Genomic DNA, 20,204 nt, shown 5'->3' with positions numbered 1-20,204 from the left:
CTGATGCAGACCATGCTGCAAGAAGATCCAAGCCAAGCCCATGTGAGGCCTGGAAGTGACTACTTTACCTTAGGGACTATTTTGTTACTCGGGTGTGGTCGGGGAGGAATACCTACCTGGGACTACTTTGGAGGCTATTTAAACCACGCCCGAAGAGCAGCACACGCTTCGCGTTATTCTGCATCCAAGCAGTGTAACGTTCACCGTGCCAGCAGCAGCATCCAGCCTTCTGCCACGCCCGCCTCGAACCTGGAGCACCTAGAAAGAAGGAAAGAAGCAAAGGTTAGAACAAGAGTATTACCTGATTTCTTACCTGATTCTGGATTCATCGCATCTTCAAACCAGAGGAAAGACTTTGTTTTAAACGCGTCGTATCGCCAGCAGCAGCGCCGCGCCATACTCACCGTTCCACGCAGCATCTCCTCGATCCGGCGCTGTCTCCATCTTTACATCGCCGAATCCCGGCACCTAAGGGGAACAAGAAACAACAAGGTGAGCAGAAAGAACAGACAGAGACAATCTCTTTAGCCGCCATATGCTTACCTGATTTTACCGCCAGAGGTATAATTCATCAGCACGCCACATCTTCTTAAGCCGCATCTGTAAGATAAGGAGAAAGCAGCAAGTTTAACCCTTGGCATTATTTACCGGACAGTGTTGGGTGACACAGACTTTTACTGGAGCGCTTTCAGCTGTCAATCTTCTAATTGGGTCAAAGCTGCAAAATAAAAGAGGAACTGGACAGGAGTGAATTCCAGACATTTTGAACTCTTACGAACTATATACTTACGGCTCTTCGCCAGGACCTTTTGGAGTCAGGATTCGTCTACAACTCTTCCAATATCTTCAAGCCAGTGAAGTAACTGGTCATCAACGCACCCCTACGTGCTTCGCAGGATGGAGGGCTCATCTTTCAAGAATATAAGGTGAGATTGCTGAGAGGGCGCTTCAGAGGTGATTAGTGGGGAAGAAAGTGGGGGTGCTATCACTTGAATCCACAAGTGGCTAAATCCATCCCTCCACTTGTAGGAGAATATTTCTACGGGTCAAGCAGACAAGATTAGGAGGGCAGATCCAGTCAGTCATCGCTGCACTACGCATCACGTGGGTGGAGGCCGTAGCAGTCCGGGTCCGACCAACGCCCCTGTGGGAGCTAGGTGAGCGTAACATCACCTTTATGTTGGACACGGGGGCCAGCTGTCACGACCCTCGCCCAAAACCCCTTCTGACAAACCCATTGGCCAGGTCGAGTCAGGACTCAGGCCTCTAGAGCCTGGCATCCTCTTCAAAGGCCCGCCTGGGGCCAGTCCTGGCGCCTATGGCGCCAGGCTCATACACCATGAACAATGTGCTTGGGAACTACTTTATTGTATTGTCAGCCAACATGGAGGCATCCACATAGCTTGGTTCCTAAGAACCAAGCTATGCGGTCTAGTGTTTTGGGTGTGGCAGGCCTGGAACTACTTTCCCTGGTACTACTTTACCTGGGCTATATAAACCACACATTGACTGCAGAACATGCTTTGTGTTACTTTGCAGCTTGCAACGTGACACTCACCGTGTCCAGCTATTCTCTCGAACCTCGAAGAAGCAGAACCTGCAAGGAGACAAAAGGAACTTCATTAGCAGCAGCATCTTACCTGCAGTCTTCATCTTTAAACACTCGCAGCTACTGAGAACAGCTTCCTCGAATCTGTACGCCTCACTGACAGAACGACCTGAAAGAGGAAGAGAGGCAACATTAAAGAAAGCTGTAGAAACATTTACAAATTACGAACTGCTCAAAAGGCTTACCTGGCTGGTCGCCTCTCGGCTGGCACCACTCCGGACATTCCACTCGCGCTGAAGAACGCCGCGACCTACAATAAAGGAAAACAGGTTAGCAAAGGGAAGACGTTGCAGCGCTGCGCATAGCGCTTACTTACCGCATCATAGCGCTCTTAATGCGCCATCATTTACCCGCGGGGATCAACCAAGCCAGTTCGTCGCGCTGAAGCTCTGCATACCTAAGGGAGACAAAAGAGACATTTTAAACAAAGAAAGGCATGCAGGATAGCAACAAAACTAAAGAACAGCAATAAGACCTACCTGAACAATATCAAACGGGCTGGCGTCAGTGAAGTAACTGGACCGCACTCGCCCATGACAGACAACGTGCTCCTGCAAAGAAGGCAGGACGGAGAGCACGCCTAATTCTACCACAAGGTGAGGAGAGGGCGCCAGAGGGACTGAAAGCATATGGGGGTGGAGGGAGGATACTTACCCCAGTCAGTCAGTCTTGAACAGAGTCCTCCTGTATTTTCAGGCAGAACCTTCCCCGCAGACCACATCAGGGCAAAGCTGAGAAGCATACTAGCGAGTAACCCAGCTGGGTGGCGTCCCTGTAGATACCAGGTGAGCATAACACCACCATGCCCTGTATAAGGGAAGGGCTGTTTCCTTTAACCATAAGAAAAATGGCCATGATTTGATTCTCTGGGGCTATTACTACAGTTCCATTCACAGAAGACATACCCATCACTGTGGGAACACAAGAAATGTTAGCACCCTTACTGCACAACACAGAAACACCAGTACATCTTTTAGAGAAAGACACGTTGGGCAAATTAAACTCTACATTAAATCCACTCTTTGAAAAACACCATCTCAAAACAATTGAATCTTCCTGCACGACCACACCTTTTCAAAATGAAATTGGTAACAGGAATCTATTAAATACCATTATTATGAAATAATGGGAATATGATTGAAACTTTCAACCATCTTATCCCTGGAAAAACATTTGGAAACAATACTATTCTACTTCTGTTACTGCCAATTTAACTCAAACCTATTTTTTCATTTTGCATTGTGCCTATTTAACTCCATTGAGAGTTGCTAAACTGTCGAATAGCATTCCTAACTTATGTGGGTCTTGCCAAACCCATAATGCTGATTTTATACATCCTATTTTTAAATGTAAATTTGTTTTTACATTTTGGGAAAATATTTGGGAATTGGAAGGGGTCCGAATTCTGAGGCAGACAACATTTGGATGATTTCTCAAAATATGCCATTTTATTAAATCATAAATTTCATCAAACATCTCAATATAACTACTCTGACAAGCATTTTCCTCCCTATCAAAACTAATGGAAAACACTGTAACACATGATAGCTCACATTTAAACATAAAATACACAAAGAAATATATGGAAATTCACAACATACCTTAACAATGGTATTTTCAATATATTCACAGTGTTTCTGGATAAACTGGGTGAACTCCCCTTCCCCAGGTTTCAACCTAGATTCAGTTCCAATGTTCAACAAAAAGAAACAAGGAAATATGGTTTTGAAACAAAGTCAGGTAATAGAGTTCTTGGCTTCTTCAATGTGTCAAAAGAAAGTTTTGTCACCAAAGTTCAACCAACAGAAAAGTTCTTCTTCTTCTTTGAATAATGACTTCTCATGTCATCAAATAGTGTCAATGTTATTCCAAGTTGAGATGCTTTGCCACAACTCATAAAAGTCAAAGAAGGAACACAGTTCTTCCTTGGACCCAGTAGAGACAACTTCTGGTAAAGTAAATGAAACACAGCTTCTGGTAAAGTTAATAAGCACCGCTTCTTTTTTTGTCAGGATGACTTCACAGCACTTCTACTTCCACCTGAATCACTCTTCTCTCAGGTTAACTTCTACATGATTTCACCATGCGGGTCTACTCGCCTGCCCCATAGTGTACCACATTCAAATGTGCCTCTGAAGTTTAAAATCCACTGACAATCAAAAATATTACCACAGCTTCATCAGTTTGTATCTTTGTGATTTTGAACAACTTTTCATACAAGACTAGATTCACTTTAGGGAACTTCAACACCTCCGAGCAAGCAAAGCACTCTTCATCTGAACATTCACTTTCCAGTAGGGCAGTCTGTTTGCCACTCTTGTCTGTCTGCAACAACAACCACCTCAAAATGCCCTTATGGTGTAATTCTATCTTTTTCCTATTGGTGTTAGCAATTTAAGTTGTATCAGTTTTAAGAGAACAATCCCAATCAGGCGGCGTCCCTTTCCCTAACCTTGCCTTTGCCTCTTTGCATCCTGCACACCAGAGTAGTTTACTCATCAACCTCTTTGTCAGACTCTTTTGGCTCTCGGCAATGCTTGCACACTCTTGGCTTGGGCTGTGCTGGTATACTGTTTGGCTTTTGGGAATGCGTGTACCACACTTTGGTTTGGGAAAGGTTTGATTCACTCCTGGCTGAAGCAACCCTGGTTTCACTCTTGGCTTGGACAATGCTTGCTCTCTGTACTTTGTAATGTTAATGTTCAGTCACTTAACTTTAATGTAAAATTGTTTTCAACAGCGTTTTAATTGATTCAGAGATTACCCTTCATCTCAGAATTGTTTTAAGGCACCATTCTTTCATCTGTTTTCAGCAAGTTTACTATTCAATTAAAGTGTTGCACTGCGTTTTCTATTACGCGAATAAAAGGAATAATGTATGCTTACACGTGTGTGCTACTTTTCAGAATTCCTATTGTCTGACAATCAACTATCAGTTTCACATCACTTTTAGTCATATGCAAGTGATTCTATTGGTATATAGTTGACTGTCAGTGTTTCGCAAGGAATCAGAACGCTCTGCAACACTCACCTGCTTCTGTATTCCTCCAGCGCATGCTGCAGGGCTTCTACGACTGCTGGCTTCCTTTTGGACTCACACTCCTCTCGCTCCTGAGACCCTCAGCTTAGAAACACCTTCCAGCCACGGTCTCAGGCGTGATTCCTGCTGCGCAATCTCTGCAATAAGTTTCACATGGGGAAAAGCAGTCTTCCTTAAAGCCTTCCGCTGCGCCACCTCTGCACTTCAGAGTTAGGGGGAACAGGACGCTCCCAGGACAGGTAGTTGAAAGTCAAAGTCCCGACGTCCCTTCCATTCTCCCTCTTCTGCTTGGATTGCCAACACCCTGCTCTGCTTCTGCTGCTGCTACTGCTGTGGCCTTTCTGGCTCCAGTTCCATCTAATGGCCTGCAATTGAGGGTGCCTTTTAGACCTCTCTGCCTCCCTCAGGTGTGGGTGATTAAGCGTAACAGGCTGACCATTGCTGCAACATTGCTCTTCAGTCCTCTTCCTCATCCCAGTACTTCTGGGATTCCGGGATTTGTAGTCCCAATCAATAAAATAAGGTGTTCTTAATTCTTCTACTTGGCAATAAAACATTAGAAGTGTGGGATTGCAGGGAAAGTTAAACAGGGGTGTCTCCCAGTCTTCCTGACCTGTTGCCCCCTACCCTCCCGGGGTTGGGATCAGGACGCGTCTGCCCTTCCCTGGCCAAATGAAAAGGGTTGCAGGCCAGGTTTATGCAGAAAACATTGCTGATTCATCACAGAATGTTTACCAACTATTTTTGATTTGTATGAACCACTTACCTCATTCAATTTAATGATTGGCACCCTTGTTAATCCAGTCATGCATATAATTGTATCTCCTAGCTTGTTTAACCTTTTTATTTGTATTGTGGTTTTCCAAGCAACTGCACGGCTAACTCAGTCGATTTATGAATCTGCATTTTAGAGGTTGCAACGTGAACCAACAAGGCCTCTTTCTTTTGAAATTCAATCTGCTACGACATCCACACTGTAGGATATTCCATCCATCTCCCTTGTTTTAGCCCGGAGAGGAGAAGGCTAAAGGTATCATGAGGTTAATGACTATTTTGAAAGGATGGGTTGTTCACATATATTTGATCAATATATAAATGTCTATCAAGTTTTCTCCAGTCATTATTGCTAGAGGGATTTTGACAGCACAGGTTGGGTGTTAATACGTCCCAGGAATCTATCTGTGTCACAATGTTGATTATGTTCACACCTGTGCAAATATGTACTGTGATACTGACATTGTATGTTATTGATACAGCTTAAGATGCTCTAGCAATTGTTTTTGTGATCTCAATATGAGGCTAATTACTGTATGTGGCCAATCGCAAATGTCTTCCTGAAACCCCCTTTTTGCAATGCATGGCTAGGTGATAAATATATTCATGTATCTAATACTGCTGTGACATTCACTTTAAGAAACTGTGTAATGTTGCCAGAATGCGGTGGAACCTGTGTTATTTTGCGGGTAAAGGGCTCTTTCCCTGTAGAGTGCTTCAACAAGTGTTAAGGGTGTATATAAGTTAGCATCATCTAATTACACCGTTAAATCTCTTTATCCTATCCCCTTTGTGCCCATACTCTGATGGCCGCGGGTAATTTTTCCAACTACAGTCCTTTTTTAGTGGCCACAGTCATGGTACCTACAGGCTGAGTTTTTAGTCCCTCTTCTGTGTCGCGCTAAGCGTGCCGGAACATAGGAATTAGTCCGTCATTGTTTGACTATTCAGGTTTGCACGGATTGTCATGTGGAGAGCTGGATGCCGCTGCATTCGCGGTAAGTACATCTATCACACGCCGTACTTTTAGCCACTAACAGGTCAATAGAAGCATGCCATTAATTCACAACATGGCGTTGTTGTACAAACACTGATCGTAGTGTTGTAACGTGGTAACTACGGGCACGCGACCATTATAAGAAGCATGTTTTGAATGTATCACATGGCAGTGATTGATTATAGTGATTACAACCACTGAATTTGGAATTCACAGGCACTGAAATACCATGGTGTCGGGACAATTAGGTTAAAAGCCCTGGTGTGAGGTTATTAGTCCAGCATGTGAAGGGACATTGCTAAGTGCTTCAGGGCTACTGGCCACATATGTTATGGGCTTCATCCATATATACATATATATTGTTTGTCTCCAGGTTCTTAGGATGTTGACTGGGTGCTAGATTGAGCTCGGTGCCTGCAACTTTTGGAATCTATGAAATTTGATTTGGACATCTGTATCCAGACTTACATTAAGGTAATACAGGATACTTTGTCTTTGTTGTGATGCTAGCTTGGGTATGAGGAGGTTATCACCCCTATTAACAATTTGGTAAGTTGGTGTGTTTGTTTCTGCAGTGCCTCCATTTGAATACTGAGGCGATTTGTTGCGCCTTTGGCTTAAGTAGATGCATCCAGGAATTGGTGCATGTGGCAAAGCGACCACTAAGGGAACCGCATTGATGAAATTCCCAGTGAAGGTAATTTTGTGAGTTCATCATTAGACCCATGGGACGGTGGTCTAGTAGTGGACCAGGTCTCTGGTGGTCTAGTAGTGGGCCAGGTCTCTTGTTTCCATACTCCTGAAGTTATTGCTGGAGTGTGTGAAGGTATATTTAGTATTGTAACACTCGACACACACCTTAAGGACACTCCGCTGTTTTGTATTTTAGGTATATTGGCATCCATTCATGTGATGTCTGAATTGTTTGAATTGTTTATAGCAGTCTACAGTTTTTATAGAGTTTCCTCTGAAGAATGTTCACCCTTTGAGGAATTGGAAGAACAGAAACATGTCGGGAATCAGTTTTACGACACATATAGAATGTTGAATGTATTAGTGTATTGTCATTTGTGTCTGTCGAATTGTGTTAGCTTGATTTAGATGAACTTTTGATGTATTAATTTGTATCCACTGTGTTTTGTTTTAGGGTCAATCTATGTTTTAACAGTGAATATTATTTTGAATACATTTATACTATGATTTTTGATGTATTAATGCATACAGTCTATTTTTTCAGGACTTAGTGTGCCGGCTAGCTAGGGTCCTAGAAGTGTGGTGATAAGATAATTATTGCATATTTTATTCCTATCTCCTTTAAAATACAATAGCTTGAGTGTGGCCAGCATTGTGTGGGCCCTCTAAGGGATCTACATTTGTGCATTGGGCACCACAGTAAAATAATTGATAGAGCTGTGCTCAAAGTAGTTGGGCCTGGGACAGGTACTAACCCCCAACCAGTGATGGGGTGATGTGTTCTGTATACAAGCCCAGATTGTTTAGCTGCAACATACATTTTCTACGTTGGATTGATTAGCCATTAATTAAGGTCTGCCTTTCGATTTAGGTTTGATCCATTTTAAGTTTGGTCCATGGTATGAAGTCATTGGTTTATCTTTTGGCTTTTATTGGTTTTTAAACTGTGGCATTCTTCTCACCTTCATTTATATTTTGGTGATGCTATTATGGAAAATCAGTCCATCCTGTTTGATCTCGTCCTTGTTTCTTTCCATGCCTACTATGGGCTTGATTCATGGAACGTTTTCCTATGGGATTACGCCATTATAAAACACTTCCATGAATCAGGCCCTATATCTGACAACCACTTATTCTAGGTTATCCGCCTTGTTGGCTGTATTTCTCTTACTAGTCACCAGTAATCCTGGCCTTTCATTTACCACACAGTCGATTCATCCTTTGTCAGTAACATGTCTCATTCAATTATTCAGTGGTTCCTTGAAAATGATCTGGATGAAATGGCATTAACACGAAATGAGGGGTGGCCCCTGCAAGTTCTGGTAAAGGACCCCCTATATTCCAGCCAGCCAGATGCATACATCAGCTTTGAGACACAACTTGGGTCACTAATTGGCTATTGGATGTTTAGAGTGTTGCACTGCTGATTCTGCTAGATCATAAGGAAGGAAGGCTTCCTTTACTGCTTATGGGAGCTGGTCACGTCTATCGTCTGCTAGTGTCAAGGGGAATTTGGAAAGTCTGTCTTCACCGTTATGCTTTTTCTGTGTATGTGAGGTACTTTTTATATATCTTAGAACTGTTTAATTGCTACCGAAAAGGTGTTGTGAAACACACAAATAGAGTCTCGATAGCATGTTCTGGGAAAATCAGCCTGCTCCTTCACCTTCAGTGTAGAACAGAGAGGTAGGAGAGAGGTATGTTTTCTCCCACTCATGACTTCACTTACTTTCTACCCAGGGCCCAGAGGCAGTGTTTAGCAGATGCTTTTGATTTATAAACATATCAGAGCTCATGTTGCTTAAAAGTGTAATATGGTGGGGTGGAGCTGTTCCACTAGCACTGCAACATAAAGGGCTCCCAGCTGCCAAATGTTGGTCATTTGCACAGCAGGTTGCAAAAGTGCAGGGCAAAAGGCAGCGTGCACTTGTGTATTCTGCCTTTTGCTCTGCACATACCCTACCGTGCAAAGTCAGTAACTGTTGCCTGGCATGCTGGCATGCCAGACAGCGTTTACTTTCAATCATGAGCGCCACTTCCTATGATCGAGTAAACCAGTACATGTCTCAGATCTACAACTCGAAAAAATAATGCTATATTTTGGAAACATGAAGGGGGTCATGTTCATGATGGAGTAGAGTAAAAGAAATCATGAACAACATGCATGTGTAAACATTTTAAGCATGATTATTATCATTTTCAAACTGTCTCAAATGCTGCGGATTACAATGGAATCCTGCTTTTTACGCCAGCAAAAAGCAGGTGGTTTCCACAGGATTTCATGGCAAACACTGCCTGCCATGTGTAAATTACAGGCAGCATTTACTTAATTTGCACAGCAGAGTGCAAAAAGAAAGTGGAAAGGCAATTTTGACTGCACTTTACAGCTACTTTTTGCACTTTGTAGTGCAAATGACGAATGTTGCACAGAGGGGTCATTTTTGCACGTAAGTGCAAAAGTAATAGGTCCACTCAATGCAATTTATGTAGACCTGGAACATGAGGTGCAAAATAATTTTTTATGAAAATATGTTTCTCAAAATGGCCGGAGTTGTTTTCTAAATATTCTCAATCCGTTTCTTGGTTGCAGGTAGTTGCTCTCTATGCTGGACATTTCTGTCTTTAATTAATGAGATAAAAGATGACTGATTTGAATTGATTCAGATCAGTACCGTTTTATCTTTATAATGTTTTTTTTATAAAGATGAATGTTAAATAAAGATAAATATATTTGTCTAGACAGTGACTAAAAACAAAATAATTCAAAATGTATTATTTTGTTCAGTTTAGACGTAAAGACTTATGTAAACTGATTTTTATCAATCCAATAAAATATACACACCCAGTGTGTTTTCACTAAACAGCTGGATCAAAGTTAAAAAAAAAACATATTTCAAAATGTTATTGATTGCTTTTTAGAAAATAGTTACTCACGTTTTTTGCTGACATTTTTCAGTATACACATGCTTCGTATGTTCACTGAAAAAAAGCAAAAAAGCAAATATGGTGACCATTTGGTTTCAGTGATTTATCTTCAATTTTAACCTTAAAAAAGTATAATTATTACATGAGCAGTACATTGGAACATCCTAGTTGGAGACATCTGGACATGGTAACAGATATAAATAACATACAAAGGAGAAAATGTTCCCAACATTGGGAACTCCCGTCCCCTGCACACTACCTTTGGCTAAATAAAGCCAAATAATACTGAATGGATCAAAGGGGGGTTTGAATAATTACATTAGTAATGACAGTATCTGATAAGATGTCATCGAATTAATATAATGAAAAACTAATTTAACATACATTGTTTGAAAATTGAATACGTTTTGTATGACAATTAATTGGATGTTAAACAAGTTTTTCATTATATTAATTGGATGACTACTTATCAGATATTATCATTACTGATGTAATTATTCATACCTCCGTTTAATCGTTTCAGTATTATTTAGCTTTATTAGGCCACAGATGGTGTTCGGCCGACGGGAGTTCCCAATGTTGGGAACTATTTCTCCTTTGTATTTTGTGATAAGGTCCATGTGCCAGGACCTTGTTTTCTCCTCTGCACCTTGACTTAGTCTGTTTACTCAGATCTTTGATGAAAATTACCACTTATAACCCCACAGGTCTATTTATATGCATTCTTTAGAGAGAGTTGTGCCCTGTGTTTAAGTTTTTCCAACACATCTGAATAACACATGCATACAGATACACAAACACATGCAGATGTAATCACTACCCTACTCTCCGCAGACAAGTCCACAGGAAACTTTCACACATGTGCAACCACACAAACAACCACCACGTAGATAGATACATATATGGCATCAGTAACACATGCACAAGCACACATACGCATGGCACAACAAATTAGGTAACTCCAGACATGCCTGTAGATATGGGTTACAAATGTGCACCCACACATAGCTATTTATCATCATTGCTATGTAATAGTAAGATGTTCGAGAGACTAACTCCTGACCTTAATATGTGAGGTTAAATATGATTGACAGGATTGTATGTATATTTCCATATGCAATTGTACTATTTCTCTTTGTAACTCCTTTTAAAATCAACATTACTTAAAAAAGAGTAAACAATTGAAATCTGGTGTGTTTGCTGCAATTTAGTAATACGGCAATATAAAATGTAATTGACCCACATCACTTCAATGAATCCAATACAATATTTATCCCCAGTAAATTAAGTTGTTGGCTCTAAATCACCTGGCTGAAAGTTAAGGGTTCAGGAATATGATGGCAATTTGATTTCTAATGGAGACAAAAGTCACACTTACTCTGTTTGTTGACCTTGTTCAACATACACAGGTCTTGCAGATTCACTGAAAAGGAAAGAAAATATGATGACCATTTATCGTTTAGTGATGCATCTCAATATTTAAAATATACCAAAGATTTGAGCTGAATGCCATGGGGCTTACGGGGCCCACCTGTTGCAGGAGGTCTGCATATGCATGAAATATGTGATGTCCTAGCTGGCTGGGAAGTCCTGTCAAGGTTGGCAGCTAAGAAGCATGCTACCAGCTTCAGAAAGGGGTGGCGGATGAGGAAACCGTCAAACCTTTACTCTCACCCCATCGATACTTTTCAACACTCCCTTTAAAAACAGAGTAGCTTAAAATCAGTTCTATAGCTAAATGTGTCATGTGCTGTTGTGTGAGCAATTGTTTAATTTGTGGTGTGTAGGACCTGTTCAGAATGAGTTTTTCTAATAATCATAATGTTGGCAATGCCACCTTTTTTATAGAATTTGCCTCTTCTAGGTAGTTATGGATAGGTTTTGCTACCCACAGGAAGATCACGTTTTCAGATATACAGTAACGCTGGAGCCGTATGAAGAATCTGCAAGATTCTTTCGAAAAGAATGTATATACCAACACAGAGGGTTGCATGGAGGAAATCCTATAATGTAGTTTAGGGTGCCCCTTAGGCACATCTGGTGGCTTAAGGGTTCCTGGGTCATGGTCATGTAGAGGAGCAGCTGAATGACTCTGCAGGAAGTCCAGCCCCCATCCTGCCTATATGTTGGAAGCCGGAAATTGCGACATGCACAACGCCAGTGATGGTGCCAATTCCACGGAGAGACTTTGAAAAAAGGTATTCATAAAGAAAACCCTATATGATGTAACCTCGTACAGATGATAATCTCTTGGAGGCGATCCCACAAGGAATATGAGGATGAGAGAAAGAGAGGCTGGTGACGTCACAAGAAATGAGCGTGACACACTGAGAAGAATGGCTGAAGAAGAAGATGCACTGACCTTATAGAATCTGATGACAAAAATAAAGAATCAAGTAAACTTTCATATGCGGAATTAAGATTGCATGTGTGAAGAGCACTGCAGAAAATGCAAGCAGTTTTATAACTGTACAGATACAGCAATGCAAGTTGACCAAGTAATCTTCAAGGCTAGCTATAGGTAGTGACTAGACTGCAGGCGGTGACGGCATTATATAGAATCTTGACATCAATGTAAAACATGTATTAAAGCTCAGACCTGCGAAGGATCGGGAGGGCTGTGTCGCAGCAAGAAAACAGCTGAAGATCGAGCAAAGGCCTGGAATAGCTGCCTGGCCTGGTGTCAAAGGATGGAGCAGCCAAGAACCAGTTATCTATCCTTGAAGAACAGTGAATGTGAGAAGCTGAATCAGCTCTTGTTAAGGTGTAAGAAAGAACATCATGGTTGCCAACTTTATTCAAGACAATTAAAGGCTGCAAAACAGGCCGAAATACGGTCTCCTGTCACGTGAGTCAAGGATGGACATAGGAGTTGGGCATACAGACAAGGACTGCGATAAGAGTGTGCCCATACTCCCTTCTATTCTCAGGAGCAATGATACTTTACAAGGCCAAGTACAAAGACAATGGGCCTCATTACACGGATGGCGGTAAGGGTTTACCGGTACCGGTATTTTACCGGTACCAGTTAATCATTACCGCCTTACTACGAGGTCCCTTTGCGGGTTGGGGAATTTAACGCCTGCTTTTTGCAGGTGGTAAAAACCAACCCGCAAAGGGACCATGGTGCTAATTACGGTACCGCAATTTGCGGTATCGTAATTAGCGCCTTCCCCATTCCCATAGAGCCCTATGGGGCAAAAATGGGAATGGGGAAGGGCAATGGTGGAAGGGGGAATTACCGCCCCGCCAACCTTGGAATAGGGCGGTAATTCCCCTTTCCACCAAGGCGGTGCCGGTATTTTACCGGCATGAACCATGGCGCTAACAGCGCCATGGTTCACCGCCATCCGTGTAATGAGGCCCAATGTGAATAGCAGATGGCATGAGCGATGAGAGATGTTGGGCTAATTGGGTGGGGAGACAAGGTCAAGTCCACCCATTGAAACCTGGGGTACCAGCTTACGTGCTGCTAGTGATCCGAATGTTCCAGAAGGGCACGAACGTGCCAACCAATTGTAGAAGCTCATTTAACGAAGGGCCTTATAGTTTGAGAGACAATAATATGCTGTGTACTTAAAAAATGGTAAAGATGACTTGCACTAGGGGTGGGCATAAGTTGTCCACCTCACTGCAGAGACCCAATCACAACACATCCCTATATAGAAAGTATACAAAGATGTTCCCCTTAAGGCAACCACAACTCCCCGTAGATTTTCTTAGTAGTATGATGTCATATATGATACATTTTCAGTATGTAAATGTGTTTTTTATGCAAAATGATCGAGAGCTTGTGCGACGCCGTTGATGTCCCTGTTTCAGATAAATGAAAATAAAACAGTCAGATGAGACATTTTGCCAACTTCCTGAGTCCATCTTATTATTCGGTACAAGAGTTATTCTGCATCCCCATCTTTGAAAGACCCGTTACTGATTTAAAGGGCCCTTTGTAGGTTCAGGTGGTAGCATGTCGTATGGTTTTGCAGAAGACCCATCGACCTGTTGACTCTAGAGTTTCAGACGATCATACATCCTCCTTCAACTAGCTGGAAGATCGCAGGGTTTCCTGTGGAGAGCGGGCAAATATAAAATATGCAAGTAAAATTTAGATGGCGGGCAGGGTGCTTCTTTGACGAAATCCCTACCTGATTTCCACAGGCGCTTGGCGGACAACGCCGGACATAAGGCGAAAATGGTCAATTGGAGGAGGAAGTCTCTACCGAAGGCCTCGAGCTAAACGAGCGAAGGGTGGGTCACCTAAAGGGAATGGCAAACTGAGGGGATGGGGTTGTGGTAATTAAAAAAGAGTAACGAAAGTAACAAAAATAACGAGAGTAACAGGGGTAACAGGAGATTTATTGTGTATGAAGAGAGAGATATAGCGCCCAAGAGTCCTAACCCAAGAGGCTTTTAGAAGAGATTATCTCACACTCCAATTGGAGTAATTTAGGCTATGTGCAGGACAGGTCCGCATAAAGTGACAATCTAAACTCTGTAAACCTGGGTATTAATGAGGGTTGATCACCAAGGTGTTTATGGAAAGAGTCGACTAGTCTTTCTGTTTATGTATTTGTGTTGAATTGAGGTGTCGAGGAGCGACACAAACAGTTGTGTGAGAATCAAAACAAAGTTATGAAGTTATACTATCTACCTAGGAAAGTGGTTGGTACCAATCCAGAGGTAGGCAGAGATTATTGGAGAAATTGAGGTTTTGAGTGGCGATTGTTGGAGCACGCTCATATTTGTTGCTTTCATAAAAGTATTTTGTAAACGCTGGTATATTGTCAGTCAATTGAGACTCGTCACTATGGGTGATATCACTCCTCTGATGCATTTATGTAAGATATTGCCAAAGCACATGCCCAAGCTCAAACAGTATTGTGCGGAATAGGTGAAAGGAATGGCAGATAAGATGTTCATGCCATGGCCACAAGGGGGATCACCGTCAAAAGCGGTATCGCAACACATGACCACCTACTTTCACCCTGTGTACACAGGAAAGAAATTGGAGAAGAGGTTAGCTATTTTAGAACTTTGGAAGATGTACCAAGAAGAGAGGGAAGATCCGCCACATGAAGAGTGGATGCTTAATCAGTGTAAGGAGGAAGGTGTTCAGAACTCAGCTCTCATTACCACACCGGAAGTAAACAGCAATAGTACTGTAGACGTGGGATTGTATCCGTTAAAGGAACTGAAAGCGGCAACCAGGTATAGTAATCCGATATATGAATCACCTGCTTATAGCAGTGACGATAGTCCAGAGAAGAGTAAAAGAAAAGACGAAATCTTTAAGACCTTACAGGACAAAGAGGGGAAAAGCGAGCAATCAAATGTATCGACAGAGATAGAAGAACAAGTTACTTACCCATAGTAACGTTCTTTTGCCTGGATGTTCCTCCCATAAATTGATTATCTTTGATATTCCAATATCCAGCTTGCTGCTTCGGAATTTTTTTTCCAGTAGAGGGCGCTGCGCGTCGACGTCTGTCGAGTCGGTGTCCCCCGGAGGCCTCCATCTCGATGACTACATCGTCACGGGTATAAGTAGTTGCGCACAGCGTCCGTTGCTCAGTTTTGAAGTGTAAGGCATTGTCCAGGATGAGACGGTTACTACCCTTGAGAGAGCACAGACTGCAATTACAAGGGAAGTTTTACTCAGGGAAGGATGGGAGGGGCGATAAGGAATACGTGAGAAGAACATCCAGTCGAAAGAACGTTACCATGGGTAAGTAACTTGTTCTTCAAATGGATTGTGTTCTGTCACATATTCCTTATCTTTCATAGACTCCCAAAGCAGTAATGCATGTAGGAGGAGGGAGTAAAAATGTACTGTTTAAGTATGCACAGAATGCAATACTGCTTTCCCGAATTTAGTTTCTTGACTAGTGGAGGAATCCAAGCTATAGAACCTTGTATAGGTGTACACAGACGACCATGTGACAGCTGCACAAATGTCTTTTACTAGAACTCCCCTTTGAAGAGCTGTCAAAGCTGTGATACCCCTGGTTGAATGAGCCCTCAGATGCTCCGGAGGGTCTTTACCTGCCAATTTATAACATTCTACTATAGGTAGAATAATCCATCAAGAAATGGTTTGCTTGGTGAGGGCTAGACCCAGTTTATGACCTGTGTATCTCACGAACAATTGGTCAGATTGTCTTATTCTTGCTAGTTTGCTAATATAGAAACTCAAGGCACGCTTTGGGTCAAGTCTGTGTAGCCTTTCTTCCTCTTTACCGGATGAAGAGGAGGGTAAAAGGAAGGCAAGGTTATTTTCTGGGTAATATGATATTCCTAAACAACCTTTGGGAGGAAATTAGGCTCAACTTGCAGAACAACTTTATCTTTATGAAAGACAGTGTGAGGAGGTTTGCAGGATAAGGCCTGTAACTCACTCAACTTTCTGGCAGATGTTATTGCCACCAAAGAACAAGTTACTTCTTACCTGGTAACGTTCTTTCGATGGGATGTTCCTCCGACGTATTCCTTATCTTTGATAATTCATCTCCAGCTTGCTGGCCTCGGAAACATTTTTCTCAGTAGAGGGCGCTGCACATCGACGTCCGTTGAGTTGGTGTCCCTCGTAGCCACTGTACCGGCGCCGACGTCACCATGCCCATAAATAGCCACGCGCAGCGTCCGTTGCTCAGTTACGTTTTGTAGCATAAGATAAGTCCTGCAAGAATTGGTTATTGACCTTGAAGGAGCGTAAACTGCAACCACAAGGGAAGTATTACTGTGGGGATGGATGGGAGGGGCGATAAGGAATACGTCGGAGGAACATCCCATCGAAAGAACGTTACCAGGTAAGAAGTAACTTGTTCTTCGAAGGGATTGTGTCCTCCGACATATTCCTTATCCTTGATAGACTCCCATAGCAGTGGTGTGTAATTGGAGGTGGGAGTAAAAAAGCCATGTTTCCCTTTAGGAATGAACAGAATGTAATACGGCTTTGCCAAACCTAGTCTCTTGACTAGAGGAGGAACCCAGGTTGTAAAATCTTGTGAAGGTATGTGCGGACAACCATGTGGCAGCCGCATATATGTCTCGAACCGGAACCCCTCTTTGGAGGTCCGAAGAGGCTGCGATACCCCTGGTTGAATGAGCCCTAAGATTTTGAGGAGGCTCTTTCCCTGCTAGTTTGTAACATTCCAGAATGGCCAAAATAATCCATCTGGAAATGGTCTGTTTTGTTATCGGCAGTCCCAATTTGTGCCCGAGTAACCTACGAACAGTTGGTCTGCTTGCCTAATCCTAGCAAGTCTGCTGATGTAAAAGCTTAAAGCCTGCCTTGTGTTCAGCCTATGTAGCCTTTCTTCCTCTTTCCCCGGATGGGGGAAGAGGATAGAATGAAGGTAAGGTAATTTTCTGAGTGATGTGGAATTCAGAAACCACCTTTGGGAGGAAATTAGGCTTCACCTGTAGGACAACTTTGTCTTTATGAAAAATTGTATGAGGGGGTTTACAAGATAGAGCTTGCAATTCGCTCACCCTTCTAGCAGATGTTAGTGCCACTAATAAGACAGTTTTAAGGGTGAGAAATCGTAGCGAACAAGAGTGGAGTGGCTCGAAATGAGTACCCATCAGGAAATTTAAGACTAAATTTAAGTCCCATAAGGGAACTTGGAATGGTCTTGGAGGATAGACATTAGTTAATCCCTTTAGAAATTGTATTACTAAGGGTAATTTGAAATATGATGGCTCCTCTGCAGTGCGCTTGAAGATCGATAGCGCTGCGAGATAGCCCTCGATAGTGTCAACCTGAAGGCCTGAATTTGCCAAGTAGAGTAGAAAGGATAACACCGTTGGTGTACCACATGAAAAGGGGTCGATATTCTCTTCTCTACACCAGCTGCAAAACTTGTTCCAACGGCAGCGGTATAAAGACTTTGTTGCTGGCCTTCTGGCCGAAAGCAACACCTCCATGAAGTCATCAGGGAGGTCCCAATCCTTGTATCTCAACCTTTCAGAAGCCAAGCGTGAAGGTTGAGAGTTCTGATGTCTGGATGGAGAACCTGACCTCCCTTCTGTGAGAAAAGATTCTCCTTGAGTGGAAGGCGAATTGGAGGGCAGATGGACAGGTCCAGAAGGTCCGGGTACCACTTTCTCCTGGCCCAGTCTGGGGCAATTATGATCATGGTCCTCCGGAATCTTCTCAACCTCCTGATCGTTTGAGGAATGACAGGGACTGGTGGAAATGCGTACAGGAGTGGAAACTCACAGTCCACTACGATCGCGTCCCCTAGAGCTCCTCTCGGGGGAAATTTCCTTGAACAAAACAGATCACACTTCCTGTTGGTACTGGTGGCGCACAGATCCACTTGAGGGGTTCCCCAAAGGGTGGATATCTCCTGAAGGACTTCCTGAGCTAGTTCCCACTCGTGGGAGACTGTGCCCTGCCTGCTCAGAGCGTCCGCCGTCAAGTTCTTCTCTCCGGCTAGGTGAACTGCCGATAGAGAGATTCCTTCTTGAATTGCCCAAAACCAGAGCTGCATTGCCTCTCTGCACAGTGGCAGTGATGCAACGCCTCCTCTTTTGTTGAGGTAGTGCATGGCCACTGTGTTGTCCGTCATTATCAGGACATTTTTTCCCTGTACTGATGGCAGGAAAGCTTTCAGCGCTAGTCTGATCGCTCTCAGCTCCAATAGGTTGATGTGTAGTCTGGACTCCGATGGAGACCAACGACCGCTGATGGTCAAGTCGGTGGCATGGGCTCCCCACCCCGTGAGTGAGGCGTCCGTGACTACTGTTATCTCCGGCCATGGTTGCCAAAACAGTTCTCCTTTCAAAATGTTCTCTCGATAAGCCCACTACTGAAGGTCTCGGGCTTCCTAGTCCGGAATCCGAAGGAGATCTGTCATTTTTCCTGAGAACTGTGACCACTGGGTTCTTAGTGCCCACTGGAGAGATCTCATTCTCAGGTGAGCCTCTGGCACAAGGAAGATGCAGGATGCCATGAGGCCTAGCAACCTCAAAAAGTCGAAGGCTGGGAGATGTTGGGCATTTTGAAACTTGGTGACCATCTGCAGAATATCTTGAGCCCTCACCTCTGATGGCGAGGCTTTTCCCAGAGAAGTGTCCAGGACCACTCCGATGAACTGGAGTCTCTGTGATGGTATCATCTGTGACTTCTTTAAATTGAGGGAGAAACCCAGTTTGTGAAGGAAGTGGCAGACATAATCTAGCTGGATCTGAGCTTGTTCCGAAGATACAGCCCTGATCAGCCAATCGTCCAGGTAGGGGTAGACGTGAATCCCTCCCTTCCTTAGATTTGCCGCCACTACCGACATTAACTTGGTGAAGACCCTCGGGCGGAGGTCAGCCCAAATGGCAGAACTCGAAATTGATGAGAGCTGCCAATTGCGAGCCTCAGGTATTTCCTGTGTTTGAGAAGGATTGGCACATGGAAATAAGCATCCTGGAGGTCCAGAGATACCAGCCAGTCCTGGAGCTGGAGGGCCTGTAGGATCTGAGAGAGAGTTACCATCTTGAACTGGTCCTTCCTGAGGAACTTGTTCAATTCTCATTAGTCCAAGATAGGTCTCAGTCCTCTGTCTTTTTTCGGTATGAGAAAGTAGAGGGAGTACCAGCCCTTGTTCCTCTCCGCTACAGGTACCGGTTCTATGGCACCTTTCTCAAGCAGGTCTACAATTTCCTGCAAGAGGAGCGGATCTGGAACTTTCAGAGAGCTGTTCCCCGCGGATGACTCTGAGGGATGCGTAGAAAAGGCAGGCAGTAACCTTGGGCAACTCTCTCCAATGCCCAAGCATCTGACGTAATAGCCTGCCATTCCGTCAGATGTTGAGTTAACCTGCCCCCTACTGGTGTCTTGTGAGGAGAGTCCTCAGAGCGGTTTGGGGGCGGCTGATGCAGATGCCGAGGGTAAAGAGGCACCTGCTGCTGCTGCGGCTTTTGAATTTTTAACCCGTCCACCTCGGGTGAATCTTTTCTGACCCCTTTCAACCGGCTGTCCTCTGCCTCTTCCGAATGCGGAATAGAAGCAAAAGGACTTACCTCTCCAAAAGGTTCCTGAGGGGCGATATGGTGTCTGACGGATTGCAGCTCCCAGGGATTTTGCTGCTGCCTTTGATGTTTGTAGCTTTTCTAAACTGTCATCCGCCTTCTTACCAAACAAAGAAGAGCCGTCAAAGGGCATATTCAAGAGT

The 20,204-nt window shown here is 43.5% G+C and overlaps 1 protein-coding gene across 1 annotated transcript in view; it reads right to left on the bottom strand.

Moving 5' to 3' along the window:
* Positions 1–20,204, bottom strand: part of LOC138528587 (uncharacterized) — a 1,521,057-nt gene that overhangs the window by 434,910 nt on the left and 1,065,943 nt on the right. Inside the window, exons 17-18 of the mRNA XM_069640364.1 lie at positions 11,417–11,461; positions 10,048–10,092 (exon numbers count right to left, since the gene is read on the bottom strand). Coding sequence (XP_069496465.1) covers positions 10,048–10,092; positions 11,417–11,461 — 90 coding nt within the window. The remainder of the gene's footprint in view (positions 1–10,047; positions 10,093–11,416; positions 11,462–20,204) is intronic.

Source organism: Ambystoma mexicanum, chromosome 7q (genome assembly GCF_040938575.1).
Source record: "Ambystoma mexicanum isolate Mex_15411 chromosome 7q, UKY_AmexF1_1, whole genome shotgun sequence".
In the NCBI taxonomy this organism is placed as follows: domain Eukaryota; kingdom Metazoa; phylum Chordata; class Amphibia; order Caudata; family Ambystomatidae; genus Ambystoma; species Ambystoma mexicanum.
The sequence above is the reverse complement of the archived record's forward strand: the minus strand, read 5'-3'. Positions and strand labels throughout refer to the sequence as shown.